General features: G+C 47.4%; 1 protein-coding gene across 6 annotated transcripts in view; it reads right to left on the bottom strand.

The window, feature by feature from the left end:
- The window catches only part of LOC115127624 (dymeclin-like), a 165,507-nt gene that overhangs the window by 74,054 nt on the left and 74,954 nt on the right, over nt 1-16,499 (bottom strand). For all 6 annotated transcript variants that reach the window (XM_029657241.2, XM_029657247.2, XM_029657252.2 and 3 more), the window contains 3 exons: nt 12,649-12,837; nt 12,387-12,565; nt 1,451-1,576 (listed from right to left, as the gene is read on the bottom strand). In XM_029657241.2, the coding sequence (XP_029513101.2) occupies nt 1,451-1,576; nt 12,387-12,565; nt 12,649-12,837 (494 nt within the window). The remainder of the gene's footprint in view (nt 1-1,450; nt 1,577-12,386; nt 12,566-12,648; nt 12,838-16,499) is intronic.

Raw genomic sequence — 16,499 nt, 5'->3', positions numbered from 1 at the left:
CGGTAACAGCACTTCATGTCAGAAGTAAGTAAGTCTCGGTAACGGTTGGCAGGACAGGATGTCTTAAAGTTTGGCCTTACTTTATGTTGGGGAAGGATATAGATTCTGAAAAAGCAATCTAGACACACACACAATTACACATTAAATAATGCATTTGAGATTGCACCTTCTTTTTCACTAACATGCAGAAATAGAATAATGCACTAATTTAAAGACCTATTCTGTACTGTCAAACTATCACAGACTTAGACTTCAAAGAGATCATTTGTGAAATTGACTAGGCTGCGCCATGGTCACGTCTGCACTATCAAATGCAACAGAGGTTGTAGAAGCCTAGCTGTGATGTGTGTAGTAATACATGATCCGAGTCCATCCACCTGGATCTGGAGACACTAAATGGAGTCACAGTGACACAGCACCTTAGGCACTGGGTGACAACCATCAGCAACTGATGGACAAAACATAGACCAACATGGCAGTCTAATCTCAGGCTCAACTCACAGCCCCAAAACACCACAACAGCATTAAAGTACTTCTGCATTGATTTTTCTATGATGAAAAACACCTATCTGAATATTGAGAGCTGGCCTGACTGTGGTTGGTTTACATTGAACCTAGAACTGCTGGAAATTACATGTCAACAGCAAAGAGACCAATGTGAAATGTATTTTCATTCAAAACATAGAGACTCAGAGAGAAGTCTGCTGGCAGCTACAGTCTAGGCTTTAGGATTTCCTGCTGCAGTCAAACAGGGTTCCCAAATGACACAATATTCTCTATATAGTGCACTACTTTTGACCAGAGCCCTATGGGCCCTGGTGAGAAGTAGTGCACTATATGGGGGATAGTGCCATTTGGGACTCAGACAGAGACAAATTCATATGCAGCCCAGCCAGTAGACTGAAACTCGATAGGCTCCGCACGTACAGAGAAAGAGAGGAATGACTTTAAAATGTCAAAAATGATTCACACAACTGAAATGTAATGGAAGAGCAGAATGGCGTCAAGCACCGTGTCCTAAGTGGTTTAAAGGCTCTCTGTTCAAACACACGGCGAATTCATTGACAAGCTGAGTAGGAAGAAAAAATGAAGACTGAAATACACAGAGGGAGATGGGGAGAAAGTGCCTATCATAGAATGTACTATTCTTATCTGAAATGGCACATGTCCTGATGTTTGAGAAATCATACCTCATACAGAGAAATGTCTCAGACGTCTATAACCAGAATGTACTGAAAGGGAACACATGTTGTTTGCAGGGCTGTGTCCCTTCTGTCATAGGAGTGCAATTACTGGTGTGCATCATTTGTGTGTGACACTGGAGTACATTTTCAGGGCTCAAATCAATCAGGGATACTACTCACCCCTTCACATATTGATCTGTTGAAGGTATCGTCCTCAGTGAGGATGAGGAGGATGGTGAGGGTTAGAGTGAGGGGTCAGTACTCACCACCTCATGTATGGACCTATTGAAGGTATCTTCCTCAGTGAGGATGAGGAGGATGATGAGGGCCATGTAGACGTGATGAGAGTTCCTGTCTTCCACATGATACAGGATCTTGAGGATGGGCATCACCTAAGGAGGAGGGGAAGGAGTAAAATAATTAGAGAACGAGCATGTGCGTTGGCTATTCATATTTTCATGTATTTATTTAGCCAGGATAGTAAACTCAGTAACAAATTACACTGTTTACCAGGATGTCCTGGTCTACTGTGTGTGTGTCTGCATGGTGTTTCTCTAGGGCACATGTTTGCATGGTGTTTCTCCAGGGTACATGTCTGCATGGTGTTTCTCCAGGGTACGTGTCTGCATGGTGTTTCTCCAGGGAACGTGTCTGCATGGTGTTTCTCCAGGGAACATGTCTGCATGGTGTTTCTCCAGGGAACATGTCTGCATGGTGTTACTCCAGGGAACGTGTCTGCATGGTGTTTCTCCAGGGAACGTGTCTGCATGGTGTTTCTCCAGAGTACATGTCTGCATGGTGATTCTCCAGGGTACGTGTCTGCATGGTGTTTCTCCAGGGAACATGTCTGCATGGTGTTTCTCCAGGGAACATGTCTGCATGGTGTTACTCCAGGGAACGTGTCTGCATGGTGTTTCTCCAGGGTACATGTAAGCATGATGTTTCTCCAGGGTACGTGTCTCCATAATGCTTCTCCAGGGTACATGTAAGCATGATGTTTCTCCAGGGAACATGTCTGCATGGTGTTTCTCCAGGGTACGTGTCTGCATAATGTTTCTCCAGGGTACGTGTCTGCATGATGTTTCTCCAGGGAACATGTCTGCATGGTGTTTCTCCAGGGTACATGTAAGCATGATGTTTCTCCAGGGTACGTGTCTGCATGATGTTTCTCCAGGGTACGTGTCTGCATAATGTCTGCATAATGTTTCTCCAGGGCATAATGCTTCTCCAGTGTCTGCATGATGTTTCTCCAGGGAACATGTCTGCATGGTGTTTCTCCAGGGTACATGTAAGCATGATGTTTCTCCAGCGTACGTGTCTGCATGATGTTTCTCCAGGGTACGTGTCTGCATAATGTTTCTCCAGGGTACGTGTCTGCATAATGTTTCTCCAGGGTACGTGTCTGCATGATGTTTCTCCAGGGTACGTGTCTGCATAATGTTTCTCCAGGGTACGTGTCTGCATGATGTTTCTCCAGGGTACGTGTCTGCATGGTGTTTCTCCGGGGTACATGTCTGCATGGTGTTTCTCCAGGGTACGTGTCTGCATGGTGTTTCTCCAGGGAACGTGTCTGCATGGTGTTTCTCCAGGGAACGTGTCTGCATGGTGTTTCTCCAGGGTACATGTCTGCATGGTGTTTCTCCAGGGTACGTGTCTGCATGGTGTTTCTCCAGGGAACATGTCTGCATGGTGTTTCTCCAGGGAACATGTCTGCATGGTGTTTCTCCAGGGAACATGTCTGCATGGTGTTTCTCCAGGGAACGTGTCTGCATGGTGTTTCTCCAGAGTACATGTCTGCATGGTGATTCTCCAGGGTACGTGTCTGCATGGTGTTTCTCCAGGGAACATGTCTGCATGGTGTTTCTCCAGGGTACGTGTCTGCATAATGTTTCTCCAGGGTACGTGTCTGCATGATGTTTCTCCAGGGAACATGTCTGCATGGTGTTTCTCCAGGGTACATGTAAGCATGATGTTTCTCCAGGGTACGTGTCTGCATGATGTTTCTCCAGGGTACGTGTCTGCATAATGCTTCTCCAGGGTACATGTAAGCATGATGTTTCTCCAGGGTACGTGTCTGCATAATGCTTCTCCAGGGTACATGTAAGCATGATGTTTCTCCAGGGAACATGCCTGCATGGTGTTTCTCCAGGGTACGTGTAAGCATGATGTTTCTCCAGGGTACGTGTCTGCATGATGTTTCTCCAGGGTACGTGTCTGCATAATGTTTCTCCAGGGTACGTGTCTGCATAATGTTTCTCCAGGGTACGTGTCTGCATAATGTTTCTCCAGGGTACGTGTCTGCATGATGTTTCTCCAGGGTACGTGTCTGCATAATGTTTCTCCAGGGTACGTGTCTGCATGATGTTTCTCCAGGGTACGTGTCTGCATAATGTTTCTCCAGGGAACGTGTCTGCATGTGGTTACTCCAGGGAACGTGTCTGCATGGTGTTTCTCCAGGGAACGTGTCTGCATGGTGTTTCTCCAGGGTACGTGTCTGCATGTGGTTACTCCAGGGAACGTGTCTGCATAGTGTTTCTCCAGGGTACGTGTCTGCATGGCGTTTCTCCAGGGAACATGTCTGCATGGTGTTTCTCCAGGGTACATGTCTGCATGGTGTTTCTCCAGGGTACGTGTCTGCATGGTGTTTCTCCAGGGAACATGTCTGCATGGTGTTTCTCCAGGGAACGTGTCTGCATGTGGTTACTCCAGGGAACGTGTCTGCATGGTGTTTCTCCAGGGTACGTGTCTGCATAATGTTTCTCCAGGGTACGTGTCTGCATGATGTTTCTCCAGGGTACGTGTCTGCATAATGTTTCTCCAGGGTACGTGTCTACATGATGTTTCTCCAGGGTACGTGTCTGCATGGTGTTTCTCCAGGGAACGTGTCTGCATGGTGTTTCTCCAGGGTACATGTCTGCATGTGGTTTCTCCAGGGTACGTGTCTGCATGGTGTTTCTCCAGGGACCATGTCTGCATGGTGTTTCTCCAGGGTACGTGTCTGCATGTGGTTTCTCCAGGGTACGTGTCTGCATGATGTTTCTCCAGGGTACGTGTCTGCATGGTGTTTCTCCAGGGAACGTGTCTGCATGGTGTTTCTCCAGGGAACGTGTCTGCATGGTGTTTCTCCAGGGTACATGTCTGCATGTGGTTTCTCCAGGGTACGTGTCTGCATGGTGTTTCTCCAGGGACCATGTCTGCATGGTGTTTCTCCAGGGTACGTGTCTGCATGTGGTTTCTCCAGGGTACGTGTCTGCATGGTGCTTCTCCAGGGTACGTGTCTGCATGGTGTTTCTCCAGGGAACGTGTCTGCATGGTGTTTCTCCAGGGAACGTGTCTGCATGGTGTTTCTCCAGGGAACGTGTCTGCATGGTGTTTCTCCAGGGTGCGTGTCTGCATGTGGTTACTCCAGGAACGTGTCTGCATGGTGTTTCTCCAGGGTACGTGTCTGCATGATGTTTCTCAGGGTACGTGTCTGCATGGTGTTTCTCCAGGGTACATGTCTGCATGGTGTTTCTCCAGGGTACGTGTCTGCATGGTGTTTCTCCAGGGAACGTGTCTGCATGGTGTTTCTCCAGGGTACGTGTCTGCATGTGGTTACTCCAGGGAACGTGTCTGCATGGTGTTTCTCCAGGGTACGTGTCTGCATAATGTTTCTCCAGGGTACGTGTCTGTATGATGTTTCTCAAGGGTACGTGTCTGCATAATGTTTCTCTAGGGTACGTGTCTGCATGATGTTTCTCCAGGGTACGTGTCTGCATGGTGTTTCTCCAGGGTACATGTCTGCATGGTGTTTCTCCAGGGTACATGTCTGCATGGTGTTTCTCCAGGGTACATGTCTGCATGTGGTTTCTCCAGGGAACGTGTCTGCATGGTGTTTCTCCAGGGTACGTGTCTGCATGGTGTTTCTCCAGGGAACGTGTCTGCATGGTGTTTCTCCAGGGTACATGTCTGCATGGTGTTTCTCCAGGGTACATGTCTGCATGTGGTTTCTCCAGGGTACGTGTCTGCATGGTGTTTCTCCAGGGTACGTGTCTGCATGATGTTTCTCCAGGGTACGTGTCTGCATAATGTTTCTCCAGGGTACATGTCTGCATGTGGTTTCTCCAGGGAACGTGTCTGCATGGTGTTTCTCCAGGGAACGTGTCTGCATGGTGTTTCTCCAGGGAACGTGTCTAAATGGTTTTTCTCCAGGGTACATGTCTGCATGTGGTTTCTCCAGGGTACGTGTCTGCATGGTGTTTCTCCAGGGTACGTGTCTGCATGTGGTTACTCCAGGGTACATGTCTGCATGGTGTTTCTCCAGGGAACATGTCTGCATGGTGTTTCTCCAGGGAACATGTCTGCATGATGTTTCTCCAGGGTACGTGTCTGCATGGTGTTTCTCCAGGGTACATGTCTGCATGGTGTTTCTCCAGGGAACGTGTCCGCATGGTGTTTCTCCGGGGTACGTGTCTGCATAATGTTTCTCCAGGGTACATGTCTGCATGATGTTTCTCCAGGGTACGTGTCTGCATAATGTTTCTCCAGGGTACGTGTCTGCATGATGTTTCTCCAGGGTACGTGTCTGCATGGTGTTTCTCCGGGGTACATGTCTGCATGGTGTTTCTCCAGGGTACGTGTCTGCATGGTGTTTCTCCAGGGAACGTGTCTGCATGGTGTTTCTCCAGGGAACGTGTCTGCATGGTGTTTCTCCAGGGTACATGTCTGCATGGTGTTTCTCCAGGGTACGTGTCTGCATGGTGTTTCTCCAGGGAACATGTCTGCATGGTGTTTCTCCAGGGAACATGTCTGCATGGTGTTTCTCCAGGGAACATGTCTGCATGGTGTTTCTCCAGGGAACGTGTCTGCATGGTGTTTCTCCAGAGTACATGTCTGCATGGTGATTCTCCAGGGTACGTGTCTGCATGGTGTTTCTCCAGGGAACATGTCTGCATGGTGTTTCTCCAGGGAACATGTCTGCATGGTGTTACTCCAGGGAACGTGTCTGCATGGTGTTTCTCCAGGGTACATGTAAGCATGATGTTTCTCCAGGGAACATGTCTGCATGGTGTTTCTCCAGGGTACGTGTCTGCATAATGTTTCTCCAGGGTACGTGTCTGCATGATGTTTCTCCAGGGAACATGTCTGCATGGTGTTTCTCCAGGGTACATGTAAGCATGATGTTTCTCCAGGGTACGTGTCTGCATGATGTTTCTCCAGGGTACGTGTCTGCATAATGCTTCTCCAGGGTACATGTAAGCATGATGTTTCTCCAGGGTACGTGTCTGCATAATGCTTCTCCAGGGTACATGTAAGCATGATGTTTCTCCAGGGAACATGCCTGCATGGTGTTTCTCCAGGGTACGTGTCTGCATAATGTTTCTCCAGGGTACGTGTCTGCATGATGTTTCTCCAGGGAACATGTCTGCATGGTGTTTCTCCAGGGTACATGTAAGCATGATGTTTCTCCAGGGTACGTGTCTGCATGATGTTTCTCCAGGGTACGTGTCTGCATAATGTTTCTCCAGGGTACGTGTCTGCATAATGTTTCTCCAGGGTACGTGTCTGCATGATGTTTCTCCAGGGTACGTGTCTGCATGATGTTTCTCCAGGGTACGTGTCTGCATAATGTTTCTCCAGGGAACGTGTCTGCATGTGGTTACTCCAGGGAACGTGTCTGCATAGTGTTTCTCCAGGGTACGTGTCTGCATGGCGTTTCTCCAGGGAACATGTCTGCATGGTGTTTCTCCAGGGTACATGTCTGCATGGTGTTTCTCCAGGGTACATGTCTGCATGGTGTTTCTCCAGGGAACATGTCTGCATGGTGTTTCTCCAGGGAACATGTCTGCATGGTGTTTCTCCAGGGAACGTGTCTGCATGTGGTTACTCCAGGGAACGTGTCTGCATGGTGTTTCTCCAGGGTACGTGTCTGCATAATGTTTCTCCAGGGTACGTGTCTGCATGATGTTTCTCCAGGGTACGTGTCTGCATAATGTTTCTCCAGGGTACGTGTCTACATGATGTTTCTCCAGGGTACGTGTCTGCATGGTGTTTCTCCAGGGAACGTGTCTGCATGGTGTTTCTCCAGGGAACGTGTCTGCATGGTGTTTCTCCAGGGAACGTGTCTGCATGGTGTTTCTCCAGGGTACATGTCTGCATGTGGTTTCTCCAGCGTGTCTGCATGGTGTTTCTCCAGGGACCATGTCTGCATGATGTTTCTCCAGGGTACGTGTCTGCATGATGTTTCTCCAGGAACGTGTCTGCATGGTGTTTTCCAGGGAACGTGTCTGCATGGTGGGAACGTGTCTGCATGGTGTTTCTCCAGGGTACATGTCTGCATGTGGTTTCTCCAGGGTACGTGTCTGCATGGTGTTTCTCCAGGGACCATGTCTGCATGGTGTTTCTCCAGGGTACGTGTCTGCATGTGGTTTCTCCAGGGTACGTGTCTGCATGGTGCTTCTCCAGGGTACGTGTCTGCATGGTGTTTCTCCAGGGAACGTGTCTGCATGGTGTTTCTCCAGGGAACGTGTCTGCATGGTGTTTCTCCAGGGAACGTGTCTGCATGGTGTTTCTCCAGGGTACGTGTCTGCATGTGGTTACTCCAGGGAACGTGTCTGCATGGTGTTTCTCCAGGGTACGTGTCTGCATGATGTTTCTCCAGGGTACGTGTCTGCATGGTGTTTCTCCAGGGTACATGTCTGCATGGTGTTTCTCCAGGGTACGTGTCTGCATGGTGTTTCTCCAGGGAACGTGTCTGCATGGTGTTTCTCCAGGGTACGTGTCTGCATGTGGTTACTCCAGGGAACGTGTCTGCATGGTGTTTCTCCAGGGTACGTGTCTGCATAATGTTTCTCCAGGGTACGTGTCTGCATGATGTTTCTCCAGGGTACGTGTCTGCATAATGTTTCTCTAGGGTACGTGTCTGCATGATGTTTCTCCAGGGTACGTGTCTGCATGGTGTTTCTCCAGGGTACATGTCTGCATGGTGTTTCTCCAGGGTACATGTCTGCATGGTGTTTCTCCAGGGAACGTGTCTGCATGGTGTTTCTCCAGGGTACATGTCTGCATGTGGTTTCTCCAGGGAACGTGTCTGCATGGTGTTTCTCCAGGGTACGTGTCTGCATGGTGTTTCTCCAGGGAACGTGTCTGCATGGTGTTTCTCCAGGGTACATGTCTGCATGGTGTTTCTCCAGGGTACATGTCTGCATGTGGTTTCTCCAGGGTACGTGTCTGCATGGTGTTTCTCCAGGGTACGTGTCTGCATGATGTTTCTCCAGGGTACGTGTCTGCATAATGTTTCTCCAGGGTACATGTCTGCATGTGGTTTCTCCAGGGAACGTGTCTGCATGGTGTTTCTCCAGGGAACGTGTCTGCATGGTGTTTCTCCAGGGAACGTGTCTGCATGGTGTTTCTCCAGGGAACGTGTCTAAATGGTTTTTCTCCAGGGTACATGTCTGCATGTGGTTTCTCCAGGGTACGTGTCTGCATGGTGTTTCTCCAGGGTACGTGTCTGCATGTGGTTACTCCAGGGAACGTGTCTGCATGGTGTTTCTCCAGGGTACGTGTCTGCATGTGGTTACTCCAGGGAACGTGTCTGCATGGTGTTTCTCCAGGGTACGTGTCTGCATGATGTTTCTCCAGGGAACGTGTCTGCATGGTGTTTCTCCAGGGTACATGTCTGCATGGTGTTTCTCCAGGGTACATGTCTGCATGTGGTTTCTCCAGGGTACGTGTCTGCATGGTATTTCTCCAGGGTACGTGTCTGCATGATGTTTCTCCAGGGTACGTGTCTGCATAATGTTTCTCCAGGGTACATGTCTGCATGTGGTTTCTCCAGGGAACGTGTCTGCATGGTGTTTCTCCAGGGAACGTGTCTGCATGGTGTTTCTCCAGGGAACGTGTCTGCATGGTGTTTCTCCAGGGAACGTGTCTAAATGGTTTTTCTCCAGGGTACATGTCTGCATGTGGTTTCTCCAGGGTACGTGTCTGCATGGTGTTTCTCCAGGGTACGTGTCTGCATGTGGTTACTCCAGGGAACGTGTCTGCATGGTGTTTCTCCAGGGTACGTGTCTGCATGTGGTTACTCCAGGGAACGTGTCTGCATGGTGTTTCTCCAGGGTACGTGTCTGCATGATGTTTCTCCAGGGTACGTGTCTGCATGATGTTTCTCCAGGGTACGTGTCTGCATGGTGTTTCTCCAGGGTACGTGTCTGCATGGTGTTTCTCCAGGAACGTGTCTGCATGGTGTTTCTCCAGGGTCTGCATGTGTTTCTCCAGGGCATGTCTGCATGTGGTTTCTCCAGGGAACGTGTCTGCATGGTGTTTCTCCAGGGTATGTGTCTGCATGGTGTTTCTCCAGGGAACGTGTCTGCATGGTGTTTCTCCAGGGTACATGTCTGCATGGTGTTTCTCCAGGGTACATGTCTGCATGTGGTTTCTCCAGGGTACGTGTCTGCATGATGTTTCTCCAGGGTACGTGTCTGCATGTGGTTTCTCCAGGGTACGTTTCTGCATGGTGCTTCTCCAGGGTACGTGTCTGCATGGTGTTTCTCCAGGGAACGTGTCTGCATGGTGTTTCTCCAGGGAACGTGTCTGCATGGTGTTTCTCCAGGGTACGTGTCTGCATGTGGTTACTCCAGGGAACGTGTCTGCATGGTGTTTCTCCAGGGTACGTGTCTGCATGATGTTTCTCCAGGGTACGTGTCTGCATGGTGTTTCTCCAGGGTACGTGTCTGCATGGTGTTTCTCCAGGGTACGTGTCTGCATGGTGTTTCTCCAGGGAACGTGTCTGCATGGTGTTTCTCCAGGGTACATGTCTGCATGTGGTTTCTCCAGGGAACGTGTCTGCATGGTGTTTCTCCAGGGTACGTGTCTGCATGGTGTTTCTCCAGGGAACGTGTCTGCATGGTGTTTCTCCAGGGTACATGTCTGCATGGTGTTTCTCCAGGGTACATGTCTGCATGTGGTTTCTCCAGGGTACGTGTCTGCATGGTGTTTCTCCAGGGTACGTGTCTGCATGATGTTTCTCCAGGGTACGTGTCTGCATAATGTTTCTCCAGGGTACATGTCTGCATGTGGTTTCTCCAGGGAACGTGTCTGCATGGTGTTTCTCCAGGGAACGTGTCTGCATGGTGTTTCTCCAGGGTACGTGTCTGCATGTGGTTACTCCAGGGAATGTGTCTGCATGGTGTTTCTCCAGGGTACGTGTCTGCATGTGGTTACTCCAGGGAACGTGTCTGCATGGTGTTTCTCCAGGGTACGTGTCTGCATGATGTTTCTCCAGGGTACGTGTCTGCATAATGTTTCTCCAGGGTACGTGTCTGCATGATGTTTCTCCAGGGTACGTGTCTGCATGGTGTTTCTCCAGGGTACGTGTCTGCATGGTGTTTCTCCAGGGAACATGTCTGCATGGTGTTTCTCCAGGGTACGTGTCTGCATGTGGTTACTCCAGGGAACGTGTCTGCATGGTGTTTCTCCAGGGTACGTGTCTGCATGTGGTTACTCCAGGGAACGTGTCTGCATGGTGTTTCTCCAGGGTACGTGTCTGCATGATGTTTTTCCAGGGTACGTGTCTGCATAATGTTTCTCCAGGGTACGTGTCTGCATGATGTTTCTCCAGGGTACGTGTCTGCATGGTGTTTCTCCAGGGTACATGTCTGCATGGTGTTTCTCCAGGGTACGTGTCTGCATGGTGTTTCTCCAGGGAACATGTCTGCATGGTGTTTCTCCAGGGTACGTGTCTGCATGGTGTTTCTACAGGGAACGTGTCTGCATGGTGTTTCTCCAGGGAACGTGTCTGCATGGTGTTTCTCCAGGGAACGTGTCTGCATGGTGTTTCTCCAGGGAACGTGTCTGCATGGTGTTTCTCCAGGGAACGTGTCTGCATGGTGTTTCTCCAGGGAACGTGTCTGCATGGTGTTTCTCCAGGGTACATGTCTGCATGGTGTTTCTCCAGGGAACATGTCTGCATGGTGTTTCTCCAGGGTACATGTCTGCATGGTGTTTCTCCAGGGAACGTGTCTGCATGGGGTTTCTCTAGGGTACATGTCTGCATGGTGTTTCTCCAGGGTACATGTCTGCATGGTGTTTCTCCAGGGTACATGTCTGCATGGTGTTTCTCCAGGGAACGTGTCTGCATGGTGTTTCTCCAGGGAACGTGTCTGCATGGTGTTTCTCCAGGGAACGTGTCTGCATGGTGTTTCTCCAGGGTACGTGTCTGCATGTGGTTACTCCAGGGAACGTGTCTGCATGGTGTTTCTCCAGGGTACGTGTCTGCATGTGGTTACTCCAGGGAACGTGTCTGCATGGTGTTTCTCCAGGGTACGTGTCTGCATGGTGTTTCTCCAGGGTACGTGTCTGCATGGTGTTTCTCCAGGGTACGTGTCTGCATGATGTTTCTCCAGGGTACGTGTCTGCATAATGTTTCTCCAGGGTACGTGTCTGCATGATGTTTCTCCAGGGAACGTGTCTGCATGGTGTTTCTCCAGGGTACATGTCTGCATGGTGTTTCTCCAGGGAACGTGTCTGCATGGTGTTTCTCCAGGGTATGTGTCTGCATGGTGTTTCTGTTTTGATGGTTTAACTGCCATGGTTCAACAGCCATTCTGTCAACTTCTGTTGTGAAATCCTGCATTCCTGCTGTGCAGACTGACACTGTTGCAGAATAAGCAGGCAGAGTGCACTGAGCAAGCTCTGACACGAATCCAACATCCCAGACTACACTAAGAGAAAGTGTGTGTTTGTGTGTTTAGGCCTCCAGCATTGTTCCACAGTGGGGTGCTTCGGGAGGCGCTATGTGTGTCCACCCATGTGTGTGTGTGTGTGTGTTTGTTCAAGCATGGTTCCACTGTGTGTGGGAGTGATCCTCTGTCACAGGTGGGTCCTGCAGAGCAATGGTCTGTGGCGCTGCCCCCTCTGCGCTCCTTAATACACTTAAAACTGCTAAGAGGTGACGTCACAGCACACCCCACAGGAACAGCTGTCTACTGTGCCCCACTGTGTCAGCAGGGAAAAATAAGAACTAAGTCAAAGAGGATGACTCAGATTACACAGAGTACATTTCAGAGTTTCCGTTAGGAGAATGTGGTGCCGGAAAACGTGACCAACATGATTTGAAATTTGTACCTAATAAACTGAGCATATGTCCTCATATTTGTGTTTTGATGCAGCAGTGTGTAGAGAGTAGTGTATGTGTGCGCAATGCGCAATTTGCGACTAACTCACCAGGTTCTCCATGTCTGTGCGTGACAGCATGTATGTCCTCATGTTGGTGTTCTGATGTAGTAGTGTGTAGAGTATCAGTGTAGCCTGGTCGGATCTCTGCTGCTCACACAGAGCTGTGTAAAGTCTGTTGAAGTTAATCTGGAACATATGGTGCTGCTCTGTAGGGATGGATGACATGTCTGTGGAAAACACACAGGTTTAGTACCCATTCATTGAAAGGTCCCCCTGTCACCTTTTACTGGTACTAGCGCATATTCTGTACCTTGTGTGTTTTTGAAGCATGTGACAGCCTGTCTGTAGGGGTTGGGACAGTTGTTGGGTCCATCTGTCAGATTGGCTAGCACCAGAAGCAATAACAGGCTCTGATTGGACAGTGGCAGAGGGTTCTGTTCCTGTTCCAATCCTGGCTTACTGCCGGCTCCACCCAGCGCGAACACACTCCACAACCCACCTGGAGGAAACATAATAGTGAAGACCTCAAAACTATGAAATAACACATATGGATGGAATGTGCAAAGCTGTCTCAAGGCAAAGGGTGGCTACTTTGAAGAATATAAAGTATGTTTTGATTTGTTTAAAACTTTTTTGGGTTACTACATGATTCCATATGTGTTATTTAATAGTTTTGATGTCTTCACTATTATCCTACAACGTAGAAAATAGTAAAAATAAAGAAAAACCCTTGAATGAGTAGGTGTGTCCAAACGTTTGACTGGTACCGTACATCACAGGGTTATATAGACTTTAGCACATCACCCAAAACCAACACAACACGCCTTTTACTATATTGTCAGAAGCATCATCAGACCTCGGTAGTAGCCTATTTCATGCTGTGCTCTAAAGATGGCATCGTAGCCACACAAATACATTAGAAGATCATCATTGATCTGATCAGAAACACTGTGCTCACAATCCTTATCTCCTAATGATGTCGTTGGTGAATTTAGTTAGAATTTTTGAATATATTGCGCAATTGGCTAAGGTTTTTACTAGGTGCGAGCCCATCCAGGCTTGAGTCCCGTGAGCGAAACAGACGTAACGAGCTTGAGAAGAGTATACTGAAGCAAAGATTCACCCAAATTTTAGATAAGAAAATATCCGCCTACCTTTCTGTCATGTCAACCATCCATCCAAATTGAATAATTCCATATGTCTGCCTTTTGTCTTTATAAACATTCACATAGCCTATTCCATGATCTGGGGTAATCCAATGAGCAACACTGCAGCTGTTGACTGCAGTGACCGCCATTTATCACGACAGTATTCATACCCCTTGGAATAAGGTTTTGAAGTGTCTGTCCTACATCTAGGTGATTTTCAGGATGTCTCATGGTCTGACAAACACCGCAGTAGCTCAGTCACCTTCTACAGCAGATGCGGAAGGCAGACCTAGGCGGATGCAGTGGATTGAGACGGAGCCCATGCAATATCTCCAGCTTAAACTAAAATATTTTTTAAGGGGATTTTTATGTTAATTAGAATGACGCACAGGTGCGTCAATAGACTCTGAAGGATTTCAATTCTTCAAGCTCTGTCAAGTTCATTTACTTATCATTGCCAGACAGCCATTTTCATGTCTTGCCATAGATTTTCAAGCCAATTTAAGTAAAAACTAACTAGGCCACTCAGGAACATTCAATGCAACACTGTAGCTGCTTACCATTTGGCCTTGTGTTTTAGGTTATTGTCCTGCTGAAAGGTGCATTTGTCTCTCAGTGTCTGTTGGAAAGCAGACTAAAAAAGGTTTTCCTTCAGTCCTTGCCGATGACAAACATACCCATAACGTGATGCAGTCACCACCATGCTTGAAAATATTTAGGAGTGGTACTCAATGATGTGTTGTGTTGGATTTCCTCCAAACATAATGATTTGCATTCAGGACATAAAGATACATTGTTTGCTACATTTCTTTGCAATTTGACTACGTACATGCAACTTATTATGTGACTTGTTAAGCACATTTTTACTGCTGAACTTATTTAGGCTTGACATAACAAAGGGGTTGAATAGCTGACAAGATATTTCAGCTTTTCAATTCTAATACATTTGTAAATGTTTCTAAAAACATAATTCCACTTTGGGTAACGTGCGTAGGCCAGTGACACAAAGTCAAGGGGTATGAATACTTTTTGAAGGCACTGTATAATCAATACACAGCTTTCAAGGAGTAGGGTATTTAAGGCAAGTGCATTTGATACAAAACAGGCTATAAGAATACTTTCCCATTTTATGAAACTAGCCAACATTATCACATTCTTTTGCTCGCTCCAGGAAGGCAATTTGTCCCTGGATTGCAAACTAAATCCCCTGCATCATCTTGTAAATGATTGTCATTCTACCAATTTGAAAATGTAAATGTAGGCTAATCATAAATGTAATAATAGCATAATTGATTTTCCCCAATGAAAACTTGGACAGAGGGCATAAATCGCATTTCGATAGATGCATGCATCAGTACCAAGCCTTTCTTTTATATCTGCAACATAAATTAATTTAATTTACAAGGATATGTTAACTGTCAGCTGGCTACTGTAGGAAAGTTACAATCAAATTAAACATTTGTGACATAACTGAACCTTTTAGCCCATCCTTTTAGCCCAAGTGGATGTTACTTGTCACCCGTCTTTCCCTCTCATTTTAGTAGATATATTTTTGCCGTAATGATTTGATCACACCATGCAACTAGGGATGTAGCTTACAGTCAGAGAGGGAAGATGGACAATGTTGATTGGCAGGTGAAAAGGGGTTGAAAGGTAAAAGTAGGAGGCGGGATTAGGTCGGCTCCTTTCCTCCTTGCTGGGCAGAGATTTCAGAACCCGCAACCCAAATGTATCACAATGTATTTGCCATACCTCACAATCGATTGGACTTCCTGCATGTATTATTTTCGCTGTGACAGAACATTTATATTTTCCGTATACTGTACCTAACAAATTACATAGTCACTGAACTGATAAGGCCACCACCATTTTGGGATTTCAGACAATCTTAAAGCAACATCTTAAAGCATAAAGAAATCTGAAAATGGTGGTGGAAAATTGTGTTTCATTTAGACAGTACACACAATTGTTTCTTTCCCAGCGGCTCGCCATTCAAGCAATGGAGGAAAATGATGCCTTTGCAGCCTACATGGAGGATGCTTTATGTACGAGCCGGTCCACGGGGGACACGAGTGTATTGCACACTATCGGCTGCCTAGGCTAAGATTTACTAGGCTACTGAATTCCCTATGGTTGTTTAGCATGCAAAATGACTTGTAGGTCAATGACTGTCAATTCGACAAGGTAGGAGAGGTTGCATCAGTTGTCACGAAATATTAGGTATTTTTGGAAGATATATGTAATATGAGCAAAACATGTTAATGAATCGGCTATTTGTAACATTTTAATAGATTTTCTGACAGATGCATGCTTTTCTACATGACCAAAAGTATGTGGACACCTGCTCGACACCTGCTCAAACACATCATTACGAAATCATGGGCTTTGATATGGAGTTGGTCCCCTCTTCCACTAGAGGCTTTCCACTAGATGTTGGACATTGGTGCGGGGACATGCTTCCATTCAACCACAAGAGCATTTGTGAGGTCAGGCAGTGATGTTAGGCGACTGCCTTGTGATGGCACCGGAGGGGAAGGCTGCCATCTTATCAGCTCTTAACTAACCATGCTATTTTGTTTGTTTTTTCACGTTGTTCGTAACTTGTTTTGTACATAAGAGACGGTAGCAGCAACATTTTGAGCGAAAAGAGCTTCTGGACATCAGAACTGAAATTGCTCACCTCAAACTGGACGAAGAGTTCTTCTTCAATGAGTCGGACGGGAGGGATATAAAATAGACACCCGACCAGGCCCAGATCCCCGTTATTCACTAGATAAGGAAATGCAGATTTCACAGAAAGAGATCAGGGTGCCTTGTGAAAATCAGGCGACGAGTGGCTAATCTGCCCATGCCTTCCGTCCTGCTAGCTAACGTTCAATCGCTGAAAAATAAATGGGACGACCCTGAAAGCATGTTTATCCTACCAACGGGACATTAAAAACTGTAATATCTTATGTTCCACCGAGTCGTGGCTGAACGATGATATTAAGAACATACAGCTGGTGGGTTATAC

This window comes from Oncorhynchus nerka, linkage group LG4 (assembly GCF_034236695.1).
Source record: "Oncorhynchus nerka isolate Pitt River linkage group LG4, Oner_Uvic_2.0, whole genome shotgun sequence".
NCBI lineage: Eukaryota > Metazoa > Chordata > Actinopteri > Salmoniformes > Salmonidae > Oncorhynchus > Oncorhynchus nerka.
Note: the sequence above shows the minus strand (reverse complement) of the source record. Positions and strands in the feature narration are given on the sequence as shown.